Here is a 26,498-nt window from a genome sequence, read left to right as displayed (position 1 = left end):
GGGGAGGAGGTCAAGTTTCACTGCCTGGGTGGTCACACAATTGAACGCGATGACCCATCTTTTCTCATTGTGGCAGCCTATCTTGACCATGTAGGGGCTGAAACAGTCCACGCCAGTGGAGTAGAAGGTGGGTTTGTGTATGCGGAGCCAAGCGGGGGGGAAGGTCAGCCATCTTGGGAATCTCCCTAACCACTTCCAACATTAACCATAACCACGTCCGACCATCCTTACACTCACACTGGTGATGCCGGATAGCCGCTCTGCCACTGATGATTCAAGACTTCAGCAAACTCGTTCAGGCCCTGGGTGGAGCAGTCTCTCGTCGAAGTCTCCGATGATCAGCTTAGTGATTGGATGTTGGTGGTTGAGCATGATGGGGTGCATGGCCTCTTGATCCAGAACAATGCTGCAGCGGACGCGACCCCCCACTCAAATCAGCTGAGTGGTGCGATCCAGCTCCAAGGCGAGAGTGAGTAGGCGGCTACTGGTGGGCACAGGCTTGACCTCTGTTCGGTGGGGAAGCAGTCCTGCTGCACTTGACGAAGGAGGGATAGCTCTGCTTCCTTGTAATCCCTGGCTGAAGGGCTGCCACCCGCCGCCTGGTTGAGTAAGTGGGAGGTTGCCTCCAGAAGTTAACCGAAAGACTTGAACTGATAGCTTCTGGGAGGAAAAGGTCTGGCGCTTGGCCCGCAGAATGTAGGGATTTCTCAACTCCTCCTCGTCCGTAGTGTCTGGAAGTGGCTTCTCCAGCCACTGGTCTGGGGTTCCTTGCAGGAATGATGGGCCCTGGTTCCAGCAACTTCTGGAACCCAGTTCTGATACGGTCTTCCCACGTGTGATGTCATCCGCTGGATTATTTGCTGACTCTGCATAGTGCCATAACTCTCGGTCAGTGAGATCCTGTATCTCCGCCACTCGGGTGCCAACGATGGTCTTGAATCAGCAGGAATTCAATTGGAGCGATGTGAGGACCGTCATGGAATCCGTCCACATAATAACTTGGCGGATAGGGAGAGTGGGGATCTTGGACAGCTGTGCTCCAGTAAGTTCTGCACACAATTCCAGACAAGGGTTCGATTGTTGCTTCTTCGGGGCCATCTCGATGTTGCCGTTGGGGTGTTCTGTTCTGAGATACAGAGCCATAGGCCTGCAGCATTTTGGCCCTAATGGTAAAGGGGGCAATGTACCCCAGGGGCCGTATTGGCTAGCCAGTACCTTGTAGATGGTGCGCATGGTAACTGTTGGACAATCTAGCTGGCAGGACTTGTACGACAGGGTGTTGGACTGACAGTGCCAGCGTAGCCCGAGGGCTGATTCTTGAGCATCTGCTTGCCCCTGTCTAATCAAGAGTTTGGTGCTGCTCGACCTGACTTCAGAAGGGAGAAGGCTGATTACCGAAGGGACGTTGCTTGCCCGTTGTAGTGGCTAGTAGCTTCCAAAGCTTGTACACAAGGACCTTGGCATCTTCCAGTTGTCCCCTTAGAATGACTTCTCTATTGACCCTCTCACGTCTTCTGCAGGCTGTCTGTGGTTCAGGATGTGTTTCTGGAGAGCGAAAGTAGCACAGTAGGGACTTGACGTGGTGCCGAAGGGGAGGACGCGTCATTCGTAGACGCCGGGCGGATTTTCCCGGTTTAGGTCTCTCCAGAGGAACCTCATCAGTGGCTGGTCTTCAGGGAGTAGTCTGACTTGGTGGAACATCCCACGAATCCTCTCTGAATCTGAGGAGCACTACAAGCAGGGAGGGGCCAAGTTTGGGACCTGGGAGCAGGACCTTGTTAATGTTGTCCCCTTTGTACTGGAACAAGCAGTTGAATACCACACGATTCTTGCTGTTATGCTGTGTCATGTGGGGTGGGATGTACCAGCTCATGGCAGTGTTCTCTTCAGCGTCTGGCGCTAGCTTTACGGTATACCTGGCTGCTCCTTCTGAATCACTGCTTTGAATGCTGCTGCTTGCTCTGGTGACTTCGCCAGCCTCTTCTCTGTGGCCCTGAGCAGCGGGAGCACAGCTTCCTTAGGGGCTCGCAGCTGGGGCATGTTCTTGATGCGAAGGAGGAGAGTTGCGTAACATTGGACTCCATCCACTTCAACTCTCATTGTTCTGTCCTCCAACAGGTCTATCGTCTCCTGGTCTTGGTGAGTTCTGGTGCTGATCTTCTCACTGCACCATGGCAGTACATCCATCTGCCACAACTTCTCAACCTGACTAAACAGGTCAGCATTCGAGCACAGCATAGAGGTGACATAGCACCGGTGCTCAGAGATGCTGTACTTCAGTCCCTGCGCAGGGCCCTGCAGAGTCCAGCTCAGGATGGTCTTGATGGCAGCTGGGCTTCCTGGTGGCCCAAGCCGGACTGGTTCCACCGGCATGAGCAGGTGGGCATAGTCTGATCCAATTAGCAGAACTGTCTGGAACTTGAATATGTGCTGCAGAGGCAGTCCCTTCAGGTGGCGATACTTCTGTTGCAGGGCACAGACCGAATGGGTCTGCTTGAACAGGCCTAGCTGTTGCGAAGTGAAGGCGCCTTGGATCCGAAATGTATTGTGGGTCTGTGAGACAGGGGAGACAGTGAAGGAGACGGACGCCCCATGGAGAACCTGAAGCTCTTGTCTTACTATTCGAAGGGTCAGGTCTTTGGGCTCACCTTTGAATCCCAGCTGCTGTGCGGTTGCATGGAGGAGGATGATACATTTTATCCATCATCCAGAATCGAGTATGTCTCCCTACTCCGGTTTCCGTGCCTCTGCAGGACCTTGCTGACTTTCAACAGTACTTTCAGACCTCCCCTGGTCTATGAACAGGACCTCATTGACAGTGTTCCGCAGACAGGAGGTCATGGATGCAGCATTAATCATAGTATTCTCAGATTTCTCTGGAACTGTAACTCTTTTGTTGACCTTGTGGAGCACCAGCAGGTGTCACTGATTGCAAGTCTTGCAGCGGAATTTGAGGTTGCACTCCGCTGAATGATGTTCTTGGCCGTAAAGCCAACACACATTCCTCTCCTTTGATCCAGCTCGCCTGCTGGATCAAAGGAGAAATGGAGCAATTGGAAAATGCTGGAAAATGGAGCAATTGTTGAGGGAGTGGCTGATGCGGTCACAGTAGGGACAATAGACTTTCTCCTTGGTGGCGGTGGCAGTTGCCTGGGACGCCTTTTTGGGGTCCATCTTCTCCATGCCAAGTAGGATGGTTGTTGTCATGCTGGAGGCCTTAGGCTCCTTACGGCGATCTCTGCTTCTAGCTAATGTCTCTATTCGTGAACTGCTGGCGAACCTGGAGTTATCCTCCTGCATTTGGACCTCATACTCCATGCAGTCTGCCAAGTCTAGCAGAGTGGGGATTTGGATCTTGCATGGATGGATGAACCTCCAGAAGCTGGATATCAGGTCATGTGGAGGTTTCCCCAGCAGCCTGGAGACATGGGATCCACAATCCAGCTCCACGTCTCCCTTCCTGCCCAGCTGCTCCAACATGCCAATTAAGGAACGTACTCAGAGGAGGAACAGACAGATGGCCTTGATGTTCCCACTGGCAACATTTGGGCCATCCATGAGCTTGGCGATAAGCTGGAGCTAACTGATGCGGCGGTCCGAACTGCTGGTTGAGGGCAGACATGGTATCTGTGAAGGGGTACCTTCGAGTTGCTATAAAAGTCAGTGATGAGCAGTGCCTTTTTCAGCTTAAGGTGGTCACCGAGGATCTGGACCTTAAACTGTTCTGTGGCATACGCTGGGAGGATGTTATCCAGGCCGATCTTCAGCTGTGAGAACTCACTGGGGTTCAGATGAACAAAGTCCAGGATCATTGGAGTGGGCCCTCTGTAGGTCCACTCCTGACCTGGGGGATGTGGCATACTCTGTGTCCTGAGTCTAGAGGGATGCCTATCAGCAGAGTAGTTGTGTCGCCTCGGGGGATAGTAGCGCTCCCTGGGCTCTTATGTGGGGACCGATGGTTCGCTGAAACGACATCAGTCTGTGGAGTTGCTCGGCTGTCTTGACAGGTAGTAGCCCTCCCGGTGGTATCGTGGAAGTGTTGTGGGCTCTGGTCGGGAGACTCTGGAGCAGCGTTCGACAGGGGAGTTGCTGCACTTACTAGAGGCATAGTAGCCCTCCTGGTGCTCCCTCAGTTGAATTCTCTAAATAGGTGGCCCTGGAGTAACACTGATCAGGGGAATAGGCTGATTGGTGGAGGCATGGAATGCTCCGAACATGAGGCGGGGTAGACTTCCCTAAACGGGCAAGGGTCTCGCTGTCCTATTGGATGTGGGACTTGCTCTCTAGAAACCTCCTGGGTGGTGGTACGTGGCAGGGAGGCAGGCTCATGTAGGCAATATGAAGGAACATTTCTCCACTGGAGAAACTGAACTGCTAGCAGTTGGGCTTGCCCCTCTTTCCTTGGTCGGCAGGGTGTGGGGCTTTTGCTGACCCAATCCTCTCGCCCCAGTCCTCATCCTCATCGTCGTTCTCTTCGTCCCCTCTCCCTTCTTGAGCTTGTTGGAGGGAAGATGGCTTTGAGGGTGCAGGTTGCCGTTCTTGGCGTCAACTTGGATCTTGACTGGGAATGAATCTTGGTGGAATAGTACTTGTGTTAATCCGGATTAATTTTGGTTCTATAAGGCAAATCCATACACAACATAACAGTATCAATAAAGTGGCATAATTATGCAATATAAATAGGCTATATAAACATGACTGAATAAACATAACAATACACTACTATAACACAGATATAAACAGGGCTATAAACATATCAGCATAAATATTAACCTAAACGATAAACATCTTGTCAGAGAGAGAGAAACCAATTACTGAGACTGACAAGATAAAAATGTATGGCACCCTCTCTCTCCAGCCCAGTGCGAGAATCTTCCTTGCTGATATCTTATCTGATCTGCCCCAGTGCCACAGTGTCATAAATTACTCTGCGCATTCACGAGCTCTAAGACCCATCTGGGAGGGTTCTAGAAGCTCGCCCATGGCAGCGCAACAACCACTTTAACAAAGGCCACTATGGAAAACGCCATGGTAGTATGTGCACATGAAAAGCTATGTTTATCAATACAACAGTGACACTTATGGCAACGCGGCATAATACTACATTCTATAAACAATATGCCAAGCAGTTTTGGCAACTCCAACATTAAAGAATGGTAATAGCTGTACAATATAAACTTTGGCCGCAAACTTAACATAGCTACTAAGTCATTTGTGGTTATTACACATTATTACACAACATGTAAAAAGAAACCCAATAAACCCCCTTGCAACTTACATTTTTAAGCACGCACAACATTCAGGTATTCTAGTTACACTCCACATTAAAAATAGCTCCCAGAAAACATGGGTCTTCTTTCTTCAGACGACTATAATACTCCGACCTGAGTGGGTGTCCAGATGCGCCTTTCCAAGCGCTTTTATTGGTTGGGAATGGCAGGGCCATGATGGGTGAGGGATAACTCATTTAGGCAGAACAGCCAAACAAACGGGACTCAAAGGAAACTGAAGGGACTGTGAGGGGAAGTTAGATAGAGAGGAGGGAAGCAGGATGGCTTTTTTTACACTGATGATTCAACATGTCAGCTAGTGAACCACAGCTAGTGAAATCACTCCAACCCTAATAAAATTGTTGCAGCTAACCCTTTTGTTCCACCTCCCACACATGCGGTGACCTCACCTGGTTTAAATGGTATCTCTAGAGACAATACCTCTCTCATCGTCACTCAATTCCTAGGTTTACCTCCACTGTATTCACATCCTACCATACCTTTGTCTGTACATTATGCCTTGAATCTATTCTACCGCTCCCAAAAACCTGCTCCTTTTACTCTCTGTTCCAAAAGTACTAGACGACCAGTTCTTATAGCCTTTAGCCGTACCCTTATCCTACTCCTCCTCTGTTCCTCTGGTGATGTAGAGGTTAATCCAGGCCTTGTATTGCCTAGCTCCACTCCCATTCCCCAGGCGCTCTCATTTATTGACTTCTGTAACTGTAAAAGCCTTGGTTTCCTGCATGTTAACATTAGAAGCCTCCTCCCTAACACGGAACTCAAACCGGCTGCGCGCGTGCGCCATCATGCGCTATCGTGCATACATTTATTTTGGCCCCCTACACCCGCGATCACGACACGCAGGTTAAAATATCAAAACAAAATCTGAACCAATGACATTAATTTGGGGACAGGTCAAAAAGCATTAAACATGTATGGCAATTTAGCTAGTTAGCTTGCACTTGCTAGCTAATTTGTCCTATTTAGCTAGCTTGCTGTTGCTAGCTAATTTGTCCTGGGATATAAACATTGAGTTGTTATTTTACCTGAAATGCACAAGGTCCTCTACTCCGACAATTAATCCACACATAAAATGGCCAACCGAATCGTTTCTAGTAATCTCTCCTCCTTCCAGGCTTTTTCATCTTTGAACTGATATGGTGATTAGCATCTACACTTTCATAGTATTACCACGACAACCAGCAAAACATTCCGTATTTCAATCACCCACGTGGGTATAACCAATGAGGAGATGGCACGTGGGTACCTGCTTCTATAAACCAATGAGGAGATGAGGGGGGCCGGACTTGCAGCGCGATCTGCGTCAGAAATAGAAAGGAGTTCTATTTTAGCCCTTGGCATTGCAGACGATCATTGGCGCGCACGAGCAGTGTGGGTGCAATAATTGAATAACATGGATTTCTAAATGTATTTTGCGACGCTCGCGCACGCGACGTGTCCGGTCTGGTCAGCATGTAAGTTTGTTTTATTCACTGCTTTAGCACACTCTGTCAACCCGGATGTCCTAGCCATGTCTGAATCCTGGCTTAGGAAGGCCACCATAAACCCTGAAATTTCCAACCCTAACTATAACATTTTCCGACAAGATAGAACTGCCAAAGGGGGTGAAGTTGCAATCTACTACAGAGATAGCCTGCAGAGTTCTGTCTTACTATCCAGGTCTGTGCCTAAACAATTTGAGCTTCTACTTTTAAAAATCCACCTTTCCAGAAACAATGTCTCTCACCGTTGCCGTTTGCTATAGACCACCTTCTGTCCCCAGCTGTGCCCCCGAAACAATCATATGTGAAATGATTGCCCCCCATCTATCTTCAGCGCTCGTACTGTTAGGTGACCTAAACTGGGACATGCTTAGCACCCCGGCCGTCCTACAATCTAAGCTAGATGCTCTGAATCTCACACAAATTATCAATGAACCTACCAGGTACAAGCCCAAATCCGTAAACACGGGCACCCTCATAGATATAATCCTAACCAACCTGCCCTCCAAATATACCTCTACTGTCTTCAACCAGGATCTCAGCGATCACTGTCTCATTGCCTGCGTCCGTAATGGGTCTGCGGTCAAACGACCACCCCTCATCACTGTCAAACGCTCCCTAAAACACTTCAGCGAGCAGGCCTTTCTAATTGACCTGGCCCGGGTATCCTGGAAGGATAATGACCTCATTCCGTCAGTAGAGGATGCCTGTTTATTCTTTAGAAGTGCTTTCCTCACCATCTTAAATAAGCATGCCCCATTCAAAAAATGTAGAACCAGGAACAGATATAGCCCTTGGTTAACTCCAGACCTGACTGCCCTTGACCAGCACAAAAACATCCTGTGGCATACTGCATTACCATCGAATAGCCCCCGCGATATGCAACTTTTCAGGTAAGTTAGGAATCAATAAACATAGTCAGTTAGGAAAGCAAAGGCTAGCTTTTTCAAACAGAAATTTGCATCCTGTAGCACAAACTCCAAAAAGTTCTGGGACACTGTAAAGTCCATGGAGAACAAGAGCACCTCCTCCCAGCTGCCCACTGCACTGAGGCTAGGAAACACTGTCACCACCGATAAATCCACTATAATTGAGAATTTCAATAAGCATTTTTCTATGGCTGGCTATGCTTTCCACCTGGCTACCCCTACCCCGGTCAACAGCCCTGCACCCCCCAAGGCAACTTGCCCAAGCCTCCCCCATTTCTCCTTCACCCAAATACAGATAGCTGATGTTCTGAAAGAGCTGCAAAATCTGGACCCCTACAAATCAGCCGGGCTAGACAATCTGGACCCTCTCTTTCTAAAATTATCCGCCGCAATTGTTGCAACCCCTATTACTAGCCTGTTCAACCTCTCTTTCGTATCGTCTGAGATCCCCAAAGATTGGAAAGCTGCCGCGGTCATCCCCCTCTTCAAAGGGGGAGATACTCTAGACCCTAACTGTTACAAACCTATATCTATCCTACCCTGCCTTTCTATAAGGTCTTCAAAAGCCAAGTTAACAAACAGATCACCGACCATTTCGAATCCCACCGTACCTTCTCCGCTATGCAGTCTGCTTTCCGAGCTGGTCATGGGTGCACCTCAGCCACGCTCAAGTTCCTAAACGATATCATAACCGCCATCGATAAGAGACAATACTGTGCAGCTGTATTCATCGACCTGGCCAAGGCTTTCGAATCTGTCAATCACCACATTCTTATCGGCAGACTCAACAGCCTTGGTTTCTCAAATGACTGCCTCGCCTGGTTCACCAACTACTTCTCAGACAGAGTTCAGTGTGTTAAATCGGAGGGCCTGTTGTCTGGACATCTGGCAGTCTCTATGGGGGTGCCATAGGATTAAATTCTCGGGCCGACTCTTTTCTCTGTATACATCAATGATGTCGCTCTTGCTGCTTGTGATTCTTTGATCCACCTCCACGCAGACGACACCATTCTGTATACTTCTGGCCCTTCTTTGGACACTGTGTTAACTAACCTCCAGACGAGCTTCAATGCCATACAACTCTCCTTCCGTGGCCTCCAACTGCTCTTAAATGCCCACACCTGCCCGCCCGACTAGCATCACTACTCTGGACGGTTCTGACTTAGAATATGTGGACAACTAAAAATACCTAGGTGTCTGGTTAGACTGTAAACTCTCCTTCCAGACTCACATTAAGCGTCTCCAATCCAAAATTAAATCTAGAATTGGATTCCTATTTCACAACAAAGCATCCTTCACTCATGCTGCCAAACATACCCTCGTAAAACTGACCATCCTAACGATACTTGACTTCGGCGATGTCATTTACAAAATAGCCTCCAACACACTACTCAGCAAATTGCTCATTTGCACCCCAGTATCTCTACTTGCACATTCATCCTCTGCACATCTATCACTCCAGTGTTTAATTGCTAAATTGTAATTATTTCGCCACCATGGCCTATTTATTGCCTTACCTCCCTTATCTTTCCTCATTTGCACATGCTGTATATAGACTTTTCTATTGTGTTATTGACTGTATGTTTGTTAATTCCATGTGTAACTCTGTGTTGTTTGAGTCACACTTCTTTGCTTTATCTTGGCCAGGTCGCAGTTGTAAATGAGAACTTGTTCTCAACTGGCCTACCTGGCTTAAATAAAGGTGAAATATATAATTTTATTATGTATTACCATACAATTGGTGTTACAGAGAAAGTTGCCCCCTCTTAATGTTGTGGTCTATGTGATAAGGCCACATTGATTCTCTCTATACCAGTTAGTGGAGTAGTCCAGCCTTTCTGCCAGGACTACTAGAGAGGGGCAAAAGTCATAGGAAGGATTGGACACAGAGAGCGAGAGAGAGAAGACAAGTGATATATCTTATTTGGTTTAAATGAATGTCATACTTTCCCCAGTGATCAGCTGACAGTCAGGCAGTGACAGTCTAGCCACCAAATACCAGTTTTCTTTGATAAAATCTGTCCCCTGACATCTTTATGCCACGCACACTCTCTCTCTCTCTCATACACACGCATCGATAGCACCAACCAACCAACCGACATCCTTTCCAAAGGTTGTTGCATCATTGCTGGATGTCCTGGCAGTTTGCTGTGGTGCCAGAGGTTGCTGGTTACTCTGCTGATAGGTTTAGGAGGGGGAGGGGAGAGGCGGGAGGGAGGGAGATAAAGGAGACTGGAGAAAGGCAGATTGATGAGGGGAGAAAGGTAGATAGGAGAGATGGAGGAGAATATCGAGGAGAGAGAAAGGTGAGAGGTAGAACAGTGAAGAGGTGAGGGGAGACGTTGAAGGATCTAAGGTGGTTTAGAAATGTAACCATTTCAAATATCTCAATTACTTTACATACATTTGAAGTAAGTATTCAGATATCTTTTATTTGAAAAAATAAGTAGTTGGATATTTTAATGTATTTGGAAATACCCTTGGAAAGCATTTTAAAATACACTGACTCATTACACTCTCATGCATTTGAAAATACAATTTGGTAGACTATTTGTTTTTTACAAATAACCATTACAATACTCAAATAAAAGTACATATTTTGGGCTGTGTATGTGAAAATACTCAAGTACACAGAAAAAAAGTATTTTAAAAGGCCGCTGCAGTCAAAAATCTAATAAATTATTTGTCACATGCACCGAATACAACCTTACAGTGAAATGCTTACTTACCAACAATGCAGTTAAGAAAAATACAAAAAAAGAAGAGATAAAAGTAACAAATAAAGAAAGAGTAGCAGTAAAATAACAATAGCGAGGCTATATACAGGGACAGTTTTTAATGTCCCGTTGGTAGGATATACGTGCTTTTAGTTCGTCCACTTTATTATCCAGCTATTGTACGTTGGCCGATAGTACCGATGGCAAAGGCAAATTAGCCACTCGTCGCCGGATCCTCACAAGGCACCCTGTTCTCCTTCCACGAAACTTCTGTCTCTTTCTCCTGCAAATGACTGGGATGAGGGCCTGGTCGGGTGTCTGGAGTAAATCCCTCTCGTCCGACTCGTTAAAGATAAATTATTAGTTCAATTCAAGGTGAGTAATTGCTGTTCTGATGTCCAGAAGCTCTTTTCGGTCATAAGAAACGGTAGCAGCAACATTATCTACAAAATAAGTTACAAACAATTTGAAAAAAACCAAAATAGCACGGTTGGTTAAGAGCCCATAAAACAACAGCCATCCCCTCCGGTACCATCTGATATAAACCCCTGTGAGATATACAGTATATCCACACTATGAGGTTGGAATAATACTGTGAAAAATTATGATAATGCCCTTTTAGTGTAAGAGCAGTTTGAAAAGACCTCCTGAAATGTCTGCTTGTTTTGGTGGGGTGGAGTTTTGGCCTACCTGGTGACATCACATGAGGTTTTGATGTTGGTGTGCTGTGCATTTTTTTCTCCACACATAGTGTTGTGTGTTCCTTCCAAACAACTCAACTTCAGTTTAATCTGTCCACAGAATATTTTTCCAGTAGCGCTGTGGAACAGCCAAGTGCTCTTTTGCGATCTTCAGACGTGCAGCAATGTTTTTTTGGACAGCAGTGGCTTCTTCCGTGGTGTCCTCCCATGAACACTATTCTTCTTTAGTGTTTTACGTATCGTAGACTCGTCAACCTTGTTCCAGAGATTTCTGGAAGTCTTTAGCTGACACGCTAGGATTCTTCTTAACCTCATTGATCATTCTGCACTGTGTTCTTGCAGTCATCTTTGCAGGATGGCCACTCCTAGGGAGAGTAGCAACAGTGTTGAACTTTCTCCATTTATAGTATAGACAATTTGTCTTACCAAGGATTGATGAACATCGAGGCTTTTAGAGATACTTTTGTAACCATTTCCAGCTTAATGCAAGTCAACAATTCTTAATCTTAGGTCTTCTGAGATCTCTTTTGTACGAGGCATGGTTCACATCAGGCAATGCTTCATGTGAATAGCAAACTCACATTTTGTGAGTGTTTTTTATATTGCAGTGCAGCTCTAACCAACATCTCCAATCTCGTCTCATTGATTGGACTCAGGGTTAGCTGACGCCTGACTCCAATTATCTTTTGGAGAAGTCATTAGCCTAGGGGTTCACATACTTTTTCAAACCTACACTGTGAATGTTTAAATTATGTATTCAATATAGACAAGAACAATACAATTTGTGTGTTATTAGTTTAAGCCACTGTGTTTGTCTATTGTTGTGACTTAGAGGAAGATCAGATCACATTTTTTTGACCAATTTATGCAGAAATCCAGGTAATTCCAAAGGGTTCACATACTTTTTCTTGCAACTGTGTTTCACAATCCCTTGAAAACGGCCCATAGTTGTCAATGGTTTTAGCGTAGCAAATTGAACGTATTGTGACGTTTTATTGAAACCGACCTATAAGATAGAGTTCCAATAACAGCTGGGTTTCAGTTTTCCCCTCCCCACTCTGACCACTCCAAGACAGTCCTAGCTAAATTCTTGCTTAAGAAATTACTCTTTGCTAAGAAGCTATTTTTCTTTTTGACCATTTTCATTTTAAAAAATCACCAGAGGTCTGGATTCAAGTCACATGACTTGGACTCAAGTCTGACTTGAGTCACACATTTGATGATTTGAGACTCGACATGAAAGAAAATAACATTTCTTGAGACTTGACTTGGAGCCTCAACACTCTGGACTCAACTTTGACTTGAGACTGATAACTTGAAATTATCTGGCCAGGTTTTGTAACATTTTGTCATTTTCTGGCACAGTGTCTCCCTGGATTACTCTCTACACAGCCAGAGACCGTAGACACAAGCAGCCTCGCACTTGCAAAAAAAATAAAAGTGCAACAGATTTGCCTAGTGATGCGCACGCTCTGCCCTCTGATTGGACCAGCAAACTGTCAATCAAGACAGGTCATTTTTCATACTTTAATTGTCTACATATACTATTTGTATTTTATATTTATACCTTTTCCTATTTGATCTGGTTTCTAACATAGGCCTACGGTATTGCACCAAATGATTGTCTAAAAAACATATAATCTGTGCTTTAGAACCAAAAAGTTGTGCGTCTTGATTGTTGACCAGTCATCAGCATTAGCGTGCAAAAGCGTGCGCATATCCAGATAGCACTTATTTAATTTTCTCCAGTTTTGCCTGGTAAAAGCAGAGTAAGCCTACGTTTATATTATCCATACAAAAGTTATCCATATACTGTATACAGTTTAGCAATCTACTATGAACGCATCTTTGCCAGAACAATAAAATTAGGCAGCCTGGCGATTTCATTGATCATTTTCAAATTTCAGATAGTTCTTGTGTTGGTAGCTACTGGCTATATATCTGATATCTGTGCTAATTAGCTATCTAGCTTGCTCCGCATTCCTGTGTAACGGAAGTGTAGTTTCATCGGAAGGAAGCACCCATAACTGTATGGATCTGTGCCCATAGTTGTATAGATCTGTACCCATAGCTGTATGGATCTGTACCCATAGTTGTATGGATCTGTGCCCATAGCTGTATGGATCTGTACCCATAGCTGTATGGATCTGTACCCATAGTTGTATAGATCTGTGCCCATAGTTGTATAGATCTGTACCCATAGCTGTATGGATCTGTACCCATAGTTGTATGGATCTGTGCCCATAGTTGTATAGATCTGTACCCATAGCTGTATGGATCTGTACCCATAGCTGTATGGATCTGTGCCCATAGTTGTATGGATCTGTGCCCATAGCTGTATGGATCTGTGCCCATAGTTGTATGGATCTGTGCCCATAGTTGTATGGATCTGTGCCCATAGTTGTATAGATCTGTACCCATAGCTGTATGGATCTGTGCCCATAGCTGTATGGATCTGTGCCCATAGTTGTATAGATCTGTACCCATAGCTGTATGGATCTGTGCCCATAGTTGTATAGATCTGTGCCCATAGCTGTATGGATCTGTGCCCATAGTTGTATAGATCTGTGCCCATAGTTGTATAGATCTGTGCCCATAGTTGTATAGATCTGTGCCCATAGCTGTATGGATCTGTACCCATAGTTGTATAGATCTGTGCCCATAGTTGTATAGATCTGTGCCCATAGCTGTATGGATCTGTGCCCATAGTTGTATAGATCTGTGCCCATAGTTGTATAGATCTGTGCCCATAGTTGTATAGATCTGTGCCCATAGTTGTATGGATCTGTACCCATAGCTGTATGGATCTGTACCCATAGTTGTATAGATCTGTGCCCATAGTTGTATGGATCTGTGCCCATAGCTGTATGGATCTGTGCCCATAGTTGTATAGATCTGTACCCATAGCTGTATGGATCTGTGCCCATAGCTGTATGGATCTGTGCCCATAGTTGTATAGATCTGTACCCATAGCTGTATGGATCTGTGCCCATAGTTGTATAGATCTGTGCCCATAGCTGTATGGATCTGTGCCCATAGTTGTATAGATCTGTGCCCATAGTTGTATAGATCTGTGCCCATAGTTGTATAGATCTGTGCCCATAGCTGTATGGATCTGTACCCATAGTTGTATAGATCTGTGCCCATAGTTGTATAGATCTGTGCCCATAGCTGTATGGATCTGTGCCCATAGTTGTATAGATCTGTGCCCATAGTTGTATAGATCTGTGCCCATAGTTGTATAGATCTGTGCTCATAGCTGTATGGATCTGTGCCCATAGCTGTATGGATCTGTGCCCATAGCTGTATGGATCTGTACCCATAGCTGTATGGATCTGTGCCCATAGTTGTATAGATCTGTGCCCATAGTTGTATAGATCTGTGCCCATAGTTGTATAGATCTGTGCCCATAGCTGTATGGATCTGTGCCCATAGCTGTATGGATCTGTACCCATAGTTGTATAGATCTGTACCCATAGCTGTATGGATCTGTGCCCATAGTTGTATAGATCTGTACCCATAGCTGTATGGATCTGTGCCCATAGTTGTATAGATCTGTACCCATAGCTGTATAGATCTGTACCCATAGCTGTATGGATCTGTGCCCATAGCTGTATGGATCTGTGCCCATAGTTGTATAGATCTGTACCCATAGCTGTATGGATCTGTGCCCATAGTTGTATAGATCTGTACCCATAGCTGTATAGATCTGTACCCATAGCTGTATGGATCTGTGCCCATAGCTGTATGGATCTGTGCCCATAGCTGTATGGATCTGTGCCCATAGCTGTATGGATCTGTACCCATAGTTGTATAGATCTGTACCCATAGCTGTATGGATCTGTGCCCATAGTTGTATAGATCTGTACCCATAGCTGTATGGATCTGTACCCATAGTTGTATAGATCTGTGCCCATAGCTGTATGGATCTTTCAGGACAAGTCATTTTCTTTGAAGTTTTTTTCCCTGTTGTTGGAAGATAAGGGCCATATGTTTTGAAAGCCATATCGCAAGTGATGCCTATTAAAACACACGGTCAGGATTGTAGTTCACATGAGGCAGTAGTAGGCAAAGCTAATGTCTGAGAACTGTAGGGTGAAGCCAGAATGCTGTCTAGAGTTTTTGAAAGCTAAGACAGATCATGCTTTCCATCCGTCTCCTGCAACCTCCTAATATCCCTAGTTGATATTGGCTGACAACACCTGCACCATCTCTCTCTACTATTCGACATTTGCGCTGCACCCAATCCAATGGCTGTACAGGAAATCTGCAATCTGTTCGCTAGCACAGCGGTTCTCAAACATTTTGTAAAACTGCATTTTACACCTGTATTTTGAGAAGAAAGTTTTACACAAAATGCAGGTGTAAAATTCTGTTTTACAAACATTTTGAGAACCACTGAACTAGTGAATAAATTGCTGATTTTGTGCAGCTATAGGATCGAGTGCAGCGCAAATGTCCAATTGTAGGGAGAGACGTTTACTTTGCAAGCTCGCCAGCAGTGGGGCACCAAGCAACAACTACTAGCATAGGCCTGCTGGTCTTTTGGTATGAAATTGCTTGACATTTATAATTTACTTAATTTACTTGCATTGGGAATTTGTTGTTAAAATGTATTATTACGTATACAAAATATGTTTAGGACAAGATAATGAAAAGGGCTGTCTGGTAGCCTCAATAAATAGACAAAGATATATACTGTATATATTTTTTTTCTTGACTTGAGACTTGACTTCAAAAAGCTTGTGACTCTACTTGACTTGTTCTTAGAATGCACGACTTGGACTTGACTCGAGACTCGACCTGTTCTACTTGGGACTCGACTTGAGACCTTGACCTTGTGACTTGAGACTTGCTTGTGACTCGAACAATAGTGATTTGCTCCCACCACTGATAATCATAGTAAGGTACTTAATTGTTACCCAGAAATGATTTGATATTGAGATAAAAACTGCATTGGACCTTTTAATACCAGATACTCAAATACACATTTCTGCTATTGGGGTTAGTTCTCACCTACTGAGTTCACTATAAATTCACTGGGTCAGTTTCACAATGGTCACGGTGTTTCCATTAGATTAGGAAACCAAATCCAATCCAATGGAAGCTTTACTTAAAATATGTTTTGCAGAAGGGTTTTAATACATTTCACCGTCAAACAATGTCAGCTGACAAATATGTATTAAATACAAGCAGGTTAGTAGGTCTGATAAAAGTAATACAAATATTATGTATGTGTCCTAAAAGGTTATGGGTTACTTTAAATTACCATTTGGATCAGTATTATAAATGCCCCCATTTTAACACTGTCACAATGTCACCCTCAGTGTGTCTGGTTAACAGGGGTGATGATCATTGGTGCTGAATTTGAGCCATCGTAATCATCAAAGGGGTTCAAGTATGGATAGAGCTTCTCTGTGAAGGTGCAGCCGGTGAAAGAGAAGATATGAGACCTGGTGTCCACGTCATAGAAGGAGACTTGACCCTCCTCATAATCCACAAACACCCCCAACTTCTCCGGCTTGCTCTTCAGTGAGAGGGAGGTATGGGGGTCTGTGCAGGCCTCATAGTCAACCTGAAAAGACAACCACACGGTCCAGAATCCTTGCTCTGGGTATAATCCACCTGTCTTTCTATTAACCGACTCTTTGGCCACTCCTACATTCCACCCAGTCTTCCCCTTCACCTGCACCTCATAGTAGAATCTCCCCGAGGTGAAACCCTCCTTTGCCAAAACAGCTACACGACCTCTAAACCTCTTTAGGTTGTAGAAGTGGTTCTGTTCAAAGTGACCTGTTCTCACTAGTTTCCCATTTCCAGATACAATGATAAGGGGATGTGCTGTATCAGGGTCCATAGCGACATCCACTGCATACTGCTGCATCCTCTTCAGCTCATCACCTTTTGACTTCTCCAATACATTATTCAATTTCTCCTCAAGTTCAGAAAGTGCTCTCCTCACCTTTTTATCCAGCTGGGATATGTCTTTCTGCACATTCCACTTGCTCTTGTTCTGGGTAATACTGACATCAGACCAGTCCTTGGTGGATGTAGGGGGGCACAAGGATGGCGAGCTTTGGAGGAGGTGGAGATGATCCTTAGAGTGTGAGAGCTGCTCCAGCTCTGAGCATCTCCTCTGTAGCTCAGTGATTTCCTGCTCCAGCTCTTTAATGAGCCCCTCAGCCTGCCGCATGGTTGCTTTCTGCTTCTCTCCAATCATCTTAGACACCTCAGCCTGGCTTCTCTGCATGGAGCGGACTAGAGTGGTGAAGACCTGTTCACTTTCTTCTCTCTCTCTCTCTGCATCTCTGTTGCTGAGCTCCGCTGAGTGTTTGATCTCTTTAACCTTCTGTAGGCACTTCTGGATCATCTGCTGTACTTGATTCTTTGTCCTTCCCAGCTCAGCTTTCTTCTCTCCGAACTCCTTCCTCAGAGGGACGGTGTGATGACCCTTGTGGTCTGTCACAGTGCAGAACTGACACACACACATTTGGTCAGTCCTACAGAACAGCTCCAGGGGTTTCTTGTGCTTCTTGCACATCCTGTCTTCCAGGTTCTCCACAGGGTGGATCAGCTTGTGTCTCTTCAGGGCTGGGGCTATCTGATGAGGCTGCAGATGAGTCTCACAGAAAGAGGTCAGACACTCCATGCAGGACTTCAGGGCCTTGAGCTTCGTCACAGTGCAGACATCACAGGCCACTTCTCCAGGCGCAGCAGGGGACTCATCTCTGTCTCTGACTTGTATCCCCTTAAAATGATTCACAACCTCTCGGAGTGTTGTGTTGATTTTGAGCTTAGGCCTTTTGTCAAAGGTCTCCTTACACATTGGACACTGGCACTGTTCAGTGCTTTTCCAGTACCCGCTGATACAGGCCTGGCAGAAGTTGTGTCCACATGGAGTGGTGATCGGATCAGTGAGAACCTCCAGACAGATAGAGCACTGGAACTGCTCCTCTGGCAGCAGACTGTTCGAGGACGCCATATCTGGAACACAAAATAACTATAAAAGGACTTCCTGGACTTATTCATCTTTTATAGCTGTTTTTACTAAGAACAGTCCTTACTTGATACCTGTCCACCCCACAATCTTTCAGTAATGCTACCATTCACTTGACTACATGATTGAAATAAACACAAGACAGGATTTATCCCTTGCTATTCAAAGTAGTCACTACAATACATTTACTTAGATTGAATGCTTTCTTACAATTAAAGTCTTCTTGCACAAATTCTCTCTTTCTCCTTACCTGATTATATTTGTACTTTTCTTCTTTTACGACAAAAGGGTGTAGAATGTTTTGTGAAGAGCAAGAGAACGTTTGTGCCGTCCTCTGCTTCTCTCATTTGCTTTCACTTCAGCAAAGTGACGTCACACAGCTCCTCATCTCTTTCCCTACTTCCCTTCCATTTCCCTCTCTCTCTCTTTCCCTCCATGCTCTCTGTGTTCCCTGCTCTTAAAGGGGCAGGAAATGCAACAACTAGACCCTGCTACCCACAAGGATTGGAGTTTCGCACCCTGGCCCTAAGCCAGCACTTGCTCTTTGATCTTTAACAGCTCTATATTTTTCAAACACCTTTCCCATAGTTTTTTTTACGCTGTTGCTTTGCAACATCCCATCAAAATAATGGCGGAAAGATTCTCTCTTTCATTTGTTGGATGTCCTGGCAGTGGGTGTGTCCCCGCTGCCCCCCCATTATTAATTATTATTATTAGAGAGAGGTAAAAGGAGAAGACAAGTGATATATCTTATTTGGTTTAAATCAATGTCATATTTTCCCCAGCTGATCTGTCTTTCAGGACAAGTCATCAGTTGACTGAGGCAATGTGACAGACTAGCCAACAGATATCAGTTTTCTTTGTTCAAATCTGTCCCCTGACATCTTTATGCCACGCACGCACCCACACTCACTCACACACACTCTCTCTTTCTCTCTCTCTCTCTCACATCCCTTCAGAAAGGTTGTTGTGTATCAATAGACTGAACAGTTAATTCAGTTAAATGAAAAAGAGTAAAGTAATGACAAAAGCAGATTAAATAAAAACGTGAATGAAATATAAGCAGACTGATAAAGGTAATAAAATTATGTATGTTTTGACGATTTACATGAGAAGGCATCGATTGTATATAGTGTACATTTAAGCAATAAGGCCCGTGGACGTGTGGTATATGGCTAATATACCACGGCTAACGGCAGTTCTTAAGCACGACACAACGCGGAGTACCTGGACACAGCCCTTAGCCATGGTATATTGGCCATATATCACAAACCCCCGAGGTGCCTTATTGCTCTTATAAACTGGTTACCAACGTAATTAGAGCAGTAAAAATACATGTTTTTGTCATACCCATGGTATACGGTCTGATATACCATGGCTGTCAGCCAATCAGCTTTCAGGGCTCGAACCACCCAGTTTATAATATAGTGTATAGTGTATATTAATATACGTTACCGTTACACTTGTTTACAATGGATTTGTTATTTTGGATGTTTTTTTCCTGGGTAAGCCCTATTGTAGGTTACTGTTAATTAGTATTTGAAACAATTTTACAATTGTTTGTATGATCTTACATGGCTTAGCGCTGTCAGGATGTCTCCCTCAGGGTGTCTGGTTAACAGGGGTGATGACCAATGGGACTGGGTTCGTGCCATCATAATCATCACAACACCAGCAATCTCGGACAAAGTGTTCACTCTGGTCTTTCTGAAGCGCTGCTTGATGAGGCTGAAGCACCAGTCGGGGGAAAACTTGGTGTGGCCTGTGATCAGGAAGTGAATGTCCAGACTGTGGTGGAGCTTGTGCATGGTCCAACAGGCACAATACCTGCAAACAACAAAATTAAAATGAATTATATATACAGTATATATATATTTTCTGTGTACTGTATATCTATCTATCTATCTATCTATATATCTATCTATCTTCACACTGACCATGTGCAATGCCATAAGAATCATCAGATATTTCTCCCTCTCTGTCACGGATGCCATGGTTTCTCTTAATTTGAAGATGTAATCCGGAGACAGGTGTTTCATACAACAGCCATCTGTGTTCTCTTTTCGACTCCCTCTGCATTTGCAATCAAACGGCAGAATTGTGTTCATATCCTTATCATACTCTGCTTCTACCAGACATTCCACTGATTTCAAAACTCAGTCAACTTCTTCCGTGACAACAACACTGTTGATCACCGTTTCTTCTCCCTCACTATCATCAGAAGACTCTACAATGTCTTCTTCAATGAAAATGCTTTTACTTAAATCAGGGATTTCCTCATCGTCTGATTCATTTTCAGAGAGAGATGGTACGATCGTCCTCCTGAAAGTAGTCTGACACAACTTCTTCCCACTGACCTTTGTCGATATCGCCTGATAAATTCATGGCAGCAATGTTATTTAGAGCATTAGCAACACATTTGCAGTTCTCCGTGGCTAACGTTATGTCTTTCGAAAAAACTGCAGTAGAAAGGATTATCTACACATAACGAGAAGGTCATTTTATAGACAGAAGATGCTACATGGCAGACCAATCCAAAACTCATCTATCGGCATGTCCAGCCCATTCATTACCTCAGCCAATCATGGCTAGCGGGAAGGTTCCTGTCTTTTTCTGTGGTTAAACCCACTAGGCTCGTAGTTTAACAACTTTATTTGTATTTACAGATGGCATACAAGTTTGTTATTAAGGCAAATGAAAGTTCAAATGTTCCAGAAGGCATTTCTGCCAATAAATGCATTTTGATAGAAAATAGAAATAAACGTTCAAATATCTCTCCTGTGAAGTCGTGACTTCCGACATACACCTAGTTTGCTGAAACGAGTCACATATATGCAACACAATAACAGACAAACTATAGAAGGACTTCGTGGTCCTAACTTGATCACATCGCCCTTTCAGTAATTCTACGGATCACTTGGCTACATGATTGAAAAGAAGCTGGTTATTTCAAGACAGGATTTAGCCTTTGCTATATTTAAAGTAGTCACTATGATACATTTACTCAGATTGGATGCTTTCTTCCTCTCGCTCTCTCTCTCTCTTTTTCTCTGCTCTGTCTCTGTCTCTATCTATCTGTCCCGCTCTCTCTCTCTCTCTCTCTCTCTCTCTCTCTCAATTCAATTATATTTCAATTCAAGGGGCTTTATTGGCATGGGAAACATATGTTCACATTGCCAAAGCAAGTGAAGTAGATAATATACAAAAGTCAAATAAACAATAAAAATGAACAGTAAAGATTACACTCACAGAAGTTCCAAAAGAATAAAGACATTACAAATGTCGTATTATGTATAAATACAGTGTTGTAACGATATGCAAATGATTAAAGTACAAAAGGCTAAATAAATAGACATAATCTCTCTTCCTCTCCTTACCTGAGTTTGCAGTCCGGCTTCTCTTGTTTGCCTTCACTTCATCAAAGTGACGTCTCTCAGCTCCTCCCTTCCTGCTGGGAAATAAATATTTTAAAAAAAACATGTTTACACTGCAGCCCTCAAGGATTGGTGTTTTGCACCAAGACAGCACTTCTCTTTGCTTCATCTGTGGGTATTTCTGTAATACCTTGGTGTTTGTTTTCTTACCCGATTGCTTTGCATCATCCCATCGAAATAATGGCAGAAAGATAAATATTGTCATTCTATAAAACAGTTGGTTTTCATACTCATTTTGGCTGAGTCAAATCTTCTTTTGATCTTTCGCTGTTCTAGTCAGTGATAGATGCTGTGTCATTATTGAATGCTTTGGTTCCTCTGGCCTGTTTTCACTAGGAAGGTGATTCCCGCACGACACCGCACTGTGATTGTATCTGCCTGATCCATGGCCTTCATTAGGCTTCATGATGTAATCCAGCGACTAATAATTCACAATCATTGACTAGTTAGGAGAGCTAGGCTTGGACGGCACGATGCAAAAAACTCATTTTTATTAATCTGTATTAGAGAGGGAGAAAAAGGGAAAAGGAGAGAGAGAGTGATACAGAGAGGGAAAGAGATTGGGCCGGCCACATCCATCAATACCCACTAAATCTCTCCTTGTTGAAGGCACAAGTGGAAGAAAACACCAGGCATATTCATTGTCTTATACCTTCCTACCCAGATGCTAGGCAATGCCAGGCTCCTGATAAAGCCTATGCGTTAGGTCTCCGTATCTCAGCCCTGCAGAGTGGGATGGATTGGAGCTGTCGTAGCTCATGTATGATCATATGTCCTGTTCTTTAATGGCAGGTAAACGCCCAGACCATTTAGGACTACCAGATGAATGGTTTATACCTGGAGAGCTGCACAATAGGATTCTCAGTGGACTGTCTTTAGTTTTGAAGGTCTGAAGGACAAACCCCAAGCTGTGGTGCTTAGTAGAAATATGATATTGAATTGAATTTATTTTGGGTAACAGACATATACAACAAAATGTACAATGTGGACCCAGAGGATATCACTTGAAAGTATTAATTAAAACACTTGTTTCCAAAGTGGTGCTCGATGGTAAAAACAATAACACATATAATGATTAAAAGACAAGACAAAATTACAAACAACCATAAATACATTCATTTATATTGACATCCTAAAAAGTGGCACTACTCACTGCACTTCTCCCTAACCTTAAAAATCAACCATATTCATTTCACATTTCACTATTAATTGCACATCATACCGATCCTTCAAATAAATACACCTGACCAGCAGTAGGGGCACAAGGGGCAGTGGAGTGGTTTCTCTTACTTAGACATCACAACATTGTCCAAATTAAAACCTTTGCCTGCTTTTTAAAGCAATTTCTACTTTTTACTCCAAGGGAAGGCTATTCCATAGACAAATGCCTGTATGGAAAGACATAACACTAGCTCTGGTGTTGTGACTGTATTGGTTATAGACCATATCAATGTGGGTTTTCATGTAACCTGGGGCACGATCGTTTAAGATGTCAAACACATGATTAAGTTTAAGTTGGTCCACTCTGGAATCCAAAGGCAACAAGCCCACCTCCTGGAACTCCTGTACCCCTATGTGGGTCCTAGGGGGGACATTAAGCATGTACCTGATAACATTATTTTGCATGACCTGCATTCTCATTTTCAGCTTTTTTGATAGCCCACTATACCAAGCAGAGCAGCATAATCAACATGACACTGAATCAAGGTTGAGACAAGCAGTTTCTTAACTTTAATGTTAAAATATTTAGTGTTACGATATCAACATTTCTATTTGTTCGCCATTTTAGAAAGTATTTTAGCAGGTTTCCAGAAAGGGATTGATCTAGGGACACACCACGATAAGATACACTTGTTTTAGATTCAATCTCCTTGCCTGCACAGTTTACCGTTATCTTGTCAGCCCTAAGCAATCTACATTTTGTTCCAAACAAAATCGATTCAGTTGGGGTGGGTATTCTATGTTTTTGTTTTCTATGATTTTGTATTTCTATGTTTTGGCCGGGTATGGTTCTCAATCAGGGACAGCTGTCTATCGTTGTCTCTGATTGGGAACCATACTTAGGTAGCCCTTTTCCCTCCTTTCAGTGTGGGAAGTTAACTTTGTTTGTGGCACATAGCCCCTAAGCTTCATGGTTGGTTTTGTATTGTTTATTGTTTTTGTCGGCGTCATTTTCTTAATAAAAGGAATATGTACGCTGCACTTTGGTCCACTTCATTCGACGGCCGTGACAGAACTTCCCACCACAAAAAGGACCAAGCAGCGTGGTAAGGGGGACTAATGGACTTGGGAGGAAATCCTGGACGGTTAAGGACCCTGGAGGCAAGCTGGGGAATATCGCTGTCCCAAGGAGGAGCTGGAGGCAGCAAAGGCGGAACGGCATCGTTACGAGGGAACACGGCTAGCAAGGAAGCCCGAGAGGCAACCCCAATAATTTTTTTTTGGGGGGGGGGCACACGGGGTAATTGGCTGAGTCAGGTTGGAGACCTGAGCCAACTCCCCGTGCTTACCGTGAGGAGCATGTGACTGGTCAGGCACCGTGTTATGGGGTGATGCGCACGGTGTCTCGAGTGAGCATTCACAGGCCGGTGTGCTCTGTGCCAGCATCCCGCATTTGCCGGGTGGAAGTGGGCATCCAGCCAGAACGGGTTGTGCCAGCTCTGCGCTCGAGACCTCCAGTGCGCCTCCACGGCCCAGTGTATCCGGTGCCTCCGCCAAGAACCAAGTCGGTGTCATTTTCTTAATAAAAGGAATATGTACGCTCACCACGCTGCACTTTGGTACACTTCATTTGACGGCCGTGACACAAACAACCAACCTCTATCAAAATGCAATTCCTTACTCAGGGTCTCCTCTATGTAAACTGTATCCTTCCTTGATACCAGTATGGCTGAATCCTCCGCATAAAGCAAGAGTTTACACTTTACTGTATCTGGCATATCATTAACGTATGTAAGAAATAAGAGAGGCCCTAAAATGGATCCCTGAGGTACTCCACAGGATATTTATTTGGCCTCTGACTGAACATCACCAACTTTACATACTTGTGTTCTTTTGGTCAGATAAGACCTAAACCAATTCACTGCTACATAATTTAGACCCATGCATTTCCGTTTCATCAGGAGAATATCATGGTCCACAGTGTCAAAAGCTTTCTGCAAGTCTAACATGACCATACCTGTATAGTTCCCCTTCTCACTTCCCTGCTTAATGTGGTCAAAAAGGTGGACAAGGCAAGTATCAGTGGAATGAGCTGTTCTAAAGCCAGATTGTAGTTCATAAAGAAGTTTGTGCTCAAGAATGTATCCCTCAAGTTGATTAAAAACTAATATCTAAACAAATTTGGATTATGTGCTGAGGATTGACACAAGCCTGTAGTTTCCTACATTTTTTTTTCTGCTCTTCTTGTGGAGTGGAACCACCCGGGCTGTTTTGAGATCCTTGGGAAATGTACCACTACTAATAGAAAGGTTTACAATATCATTTTAGCAGTGACACAAGCACTCTCCTTTATGAATCTTGCAGGAAGGTTATCCATCCCAGTTGCTTTGTTTGTGCTCATTAAGCATAGTAGATTGGAAACGTTGTCCTCTGTTACCGTGCACATTTCAAACAAATAATTTGTGATACCTGTGCTATGGTAAAAGTTGTTAATGAAAGACTGGCCATAGTGTCCAGAGCAGGTGGGTAACTTCTTAACCAGAGATGAGGCTATAGTGGTAAAAAATGTGGCAAAATAATTTGCAACCTTTGCCTGGTCATAATATAAAACATAATCAATATCCAGGCCAATACTACAGGATTTTACCTTATGGGGAGATTTTGAGCCAGTGTCCTTTAAAACATTCCACAGTTTACAAGGCTGATGTAAGTTGTCATTAACATCGTCTATATAATGTTGGGATTTGGCCTTATCCATTTTGTATCTTGCCTGGTTTCTACAGTTAATACATCATCATCTTGTTGTAGATTTGTCCTTCTGAATCTGGCCAGGGAGCGATCCCTTTTCCTTAAGATCTCGGAAGTGATCCATTTCCCTGACCGCTGTTTGATTGAAATTTGTTTCATCGGAGCCAGAGAGTCGAGTGCAGACAGAAACAGATCTTTAAAAATATAACAAGTTTGATCAACATCATCACGGTTTAGTACATGAGACCAATCCAAAATTCCAAGTACTTCTACAAAACGTTCTTTTGAGTATTGTTTCATAGACCTTCATGTATTTATTACCTGCCTCTAGTAGCATTTTGGATGTCTTACGGGTACATTAGGTTACCATATGATCACTAAAACCAATATTTAAGACTCCTGACTGACAGACGTTCTCTTGATCTGGTACAATAATTAAATCCAAAGTTGATTTACTGTCAATACACACCCGGGTTGGCTCAACAATCAGTTGTTTTAGTCCAAATAACTGATTAAAATTATACAGGGAATTTACTAGTGTACTTTTCTTGGGTGGTAACTGCACATTTGTATTAAAATTACCAAGCAGAATTCATCCTTTATCAGCCAATACATTGTGATCATAGCAATTCGATTCAAGTAAATCATAGAAATAATTCTGCTTAGGAGGCCTATAGCTCACACCAACAAGTATAGGATGACATTTAGGAAGAAGTATATCTACCCATTCAACCTCAAGACCATCCATTTTCAGATCTGAACGAGTGTTAAAATGCACATTATTCCTTGTAAAAACACACCGTTTTGGTTTCGGGTCAATTCTATGAATGCTATAACCCGGTAGCTCAACCTCGTCGTCCTCAATTGACCCATCGAGCCATGTCACAGTCACAGCAACTACTGCAGCCCCTGTGTTAGAAGCAATGAGTTTTAATTCCTCTAATTTCGGCAGCAGGCTCCGTGTGTTCACATAGATAAAATGAAGTCCTCTCCGATTGAAACAGTCAAACATGTCATTTTCTGTGCCCACTGCTGA

General features: G+C 43.9%; 2 protein-coding genes and 1 long non-coding RNA gene across 5 annotated transcripts in view; 1 reads left to right on the top strand and 2 right to left on the bottom strand.

Moving 5' to 3' along the window:
- The window catches only part of LOC139583630 (uncharacterized), a 30,840-nt gene extending 25,423 nt beyond the window's left edge, over window positions 1-5,417 (bottom strand). Inside the window, exon 1 of the long non-coding RNA XR_011676585.1 lies at window positions 5,279-5,417. This is a non-coding gene — a long non-coding RNA (uncharacterized lncRNA). The remainder of the gene's footprint in view (window positions 1-5,278) is intronic.
- neto1l (neuropilin (NRP) and tolloid (TLL)-like 1, like) overlaps window positions 1-26,498 on the top strand; it is a 165,529-nt gene that overhangs the window by 95,431 nt on the left and 43,600 nt on the right. The gene's annotated exons all lie outside the window — the stretch shown is intronic.
- On the bottom strand, window positions 16,075-18,472 carry LOC139583628 (E3 ubiquitin-protein ligase TRIM39-like). Its single transcript, XM_071414911.1, has 2 exons — window positions 18,370-18,472; window positions 16,075-18,106 (listed from the first exon to the last, which is right to left on the bottom strand). The coding sequence occupies exon 2, from the start codon at window positions 18,102-18,104 to the stop codon at window positions 16,446-16,448; it is 1,659 nt and encodes a 552-aa protein (XP_071271012.1). The 5' UTR covers window positions 18,105-18,106; window positions 18,370-18,472; the 3' UTR covers window positions 16,075-16,445.

The sequence above is a fragment of the Salvelinus alpinus genome, chromosome 8, assembly GCF_045679555.1.
Source record: "Salvelinus alpinus chromosome 8, SLU_Salpinus.1, whole genome shotgun sequence".
In the NCBI taxonomy this organism is placed as follows: Eukaryota; Metazoa; Chordata; class Actinopteri; order Salmoniformes; family Salmonidae; genus Salvelinus; species Salvelinus alpinus.
The sequence above is the reverse complement of the archived record's forward strand: the minus strand, read 5'-3'. Positions and strand labels throughout refer to the sequence as shown.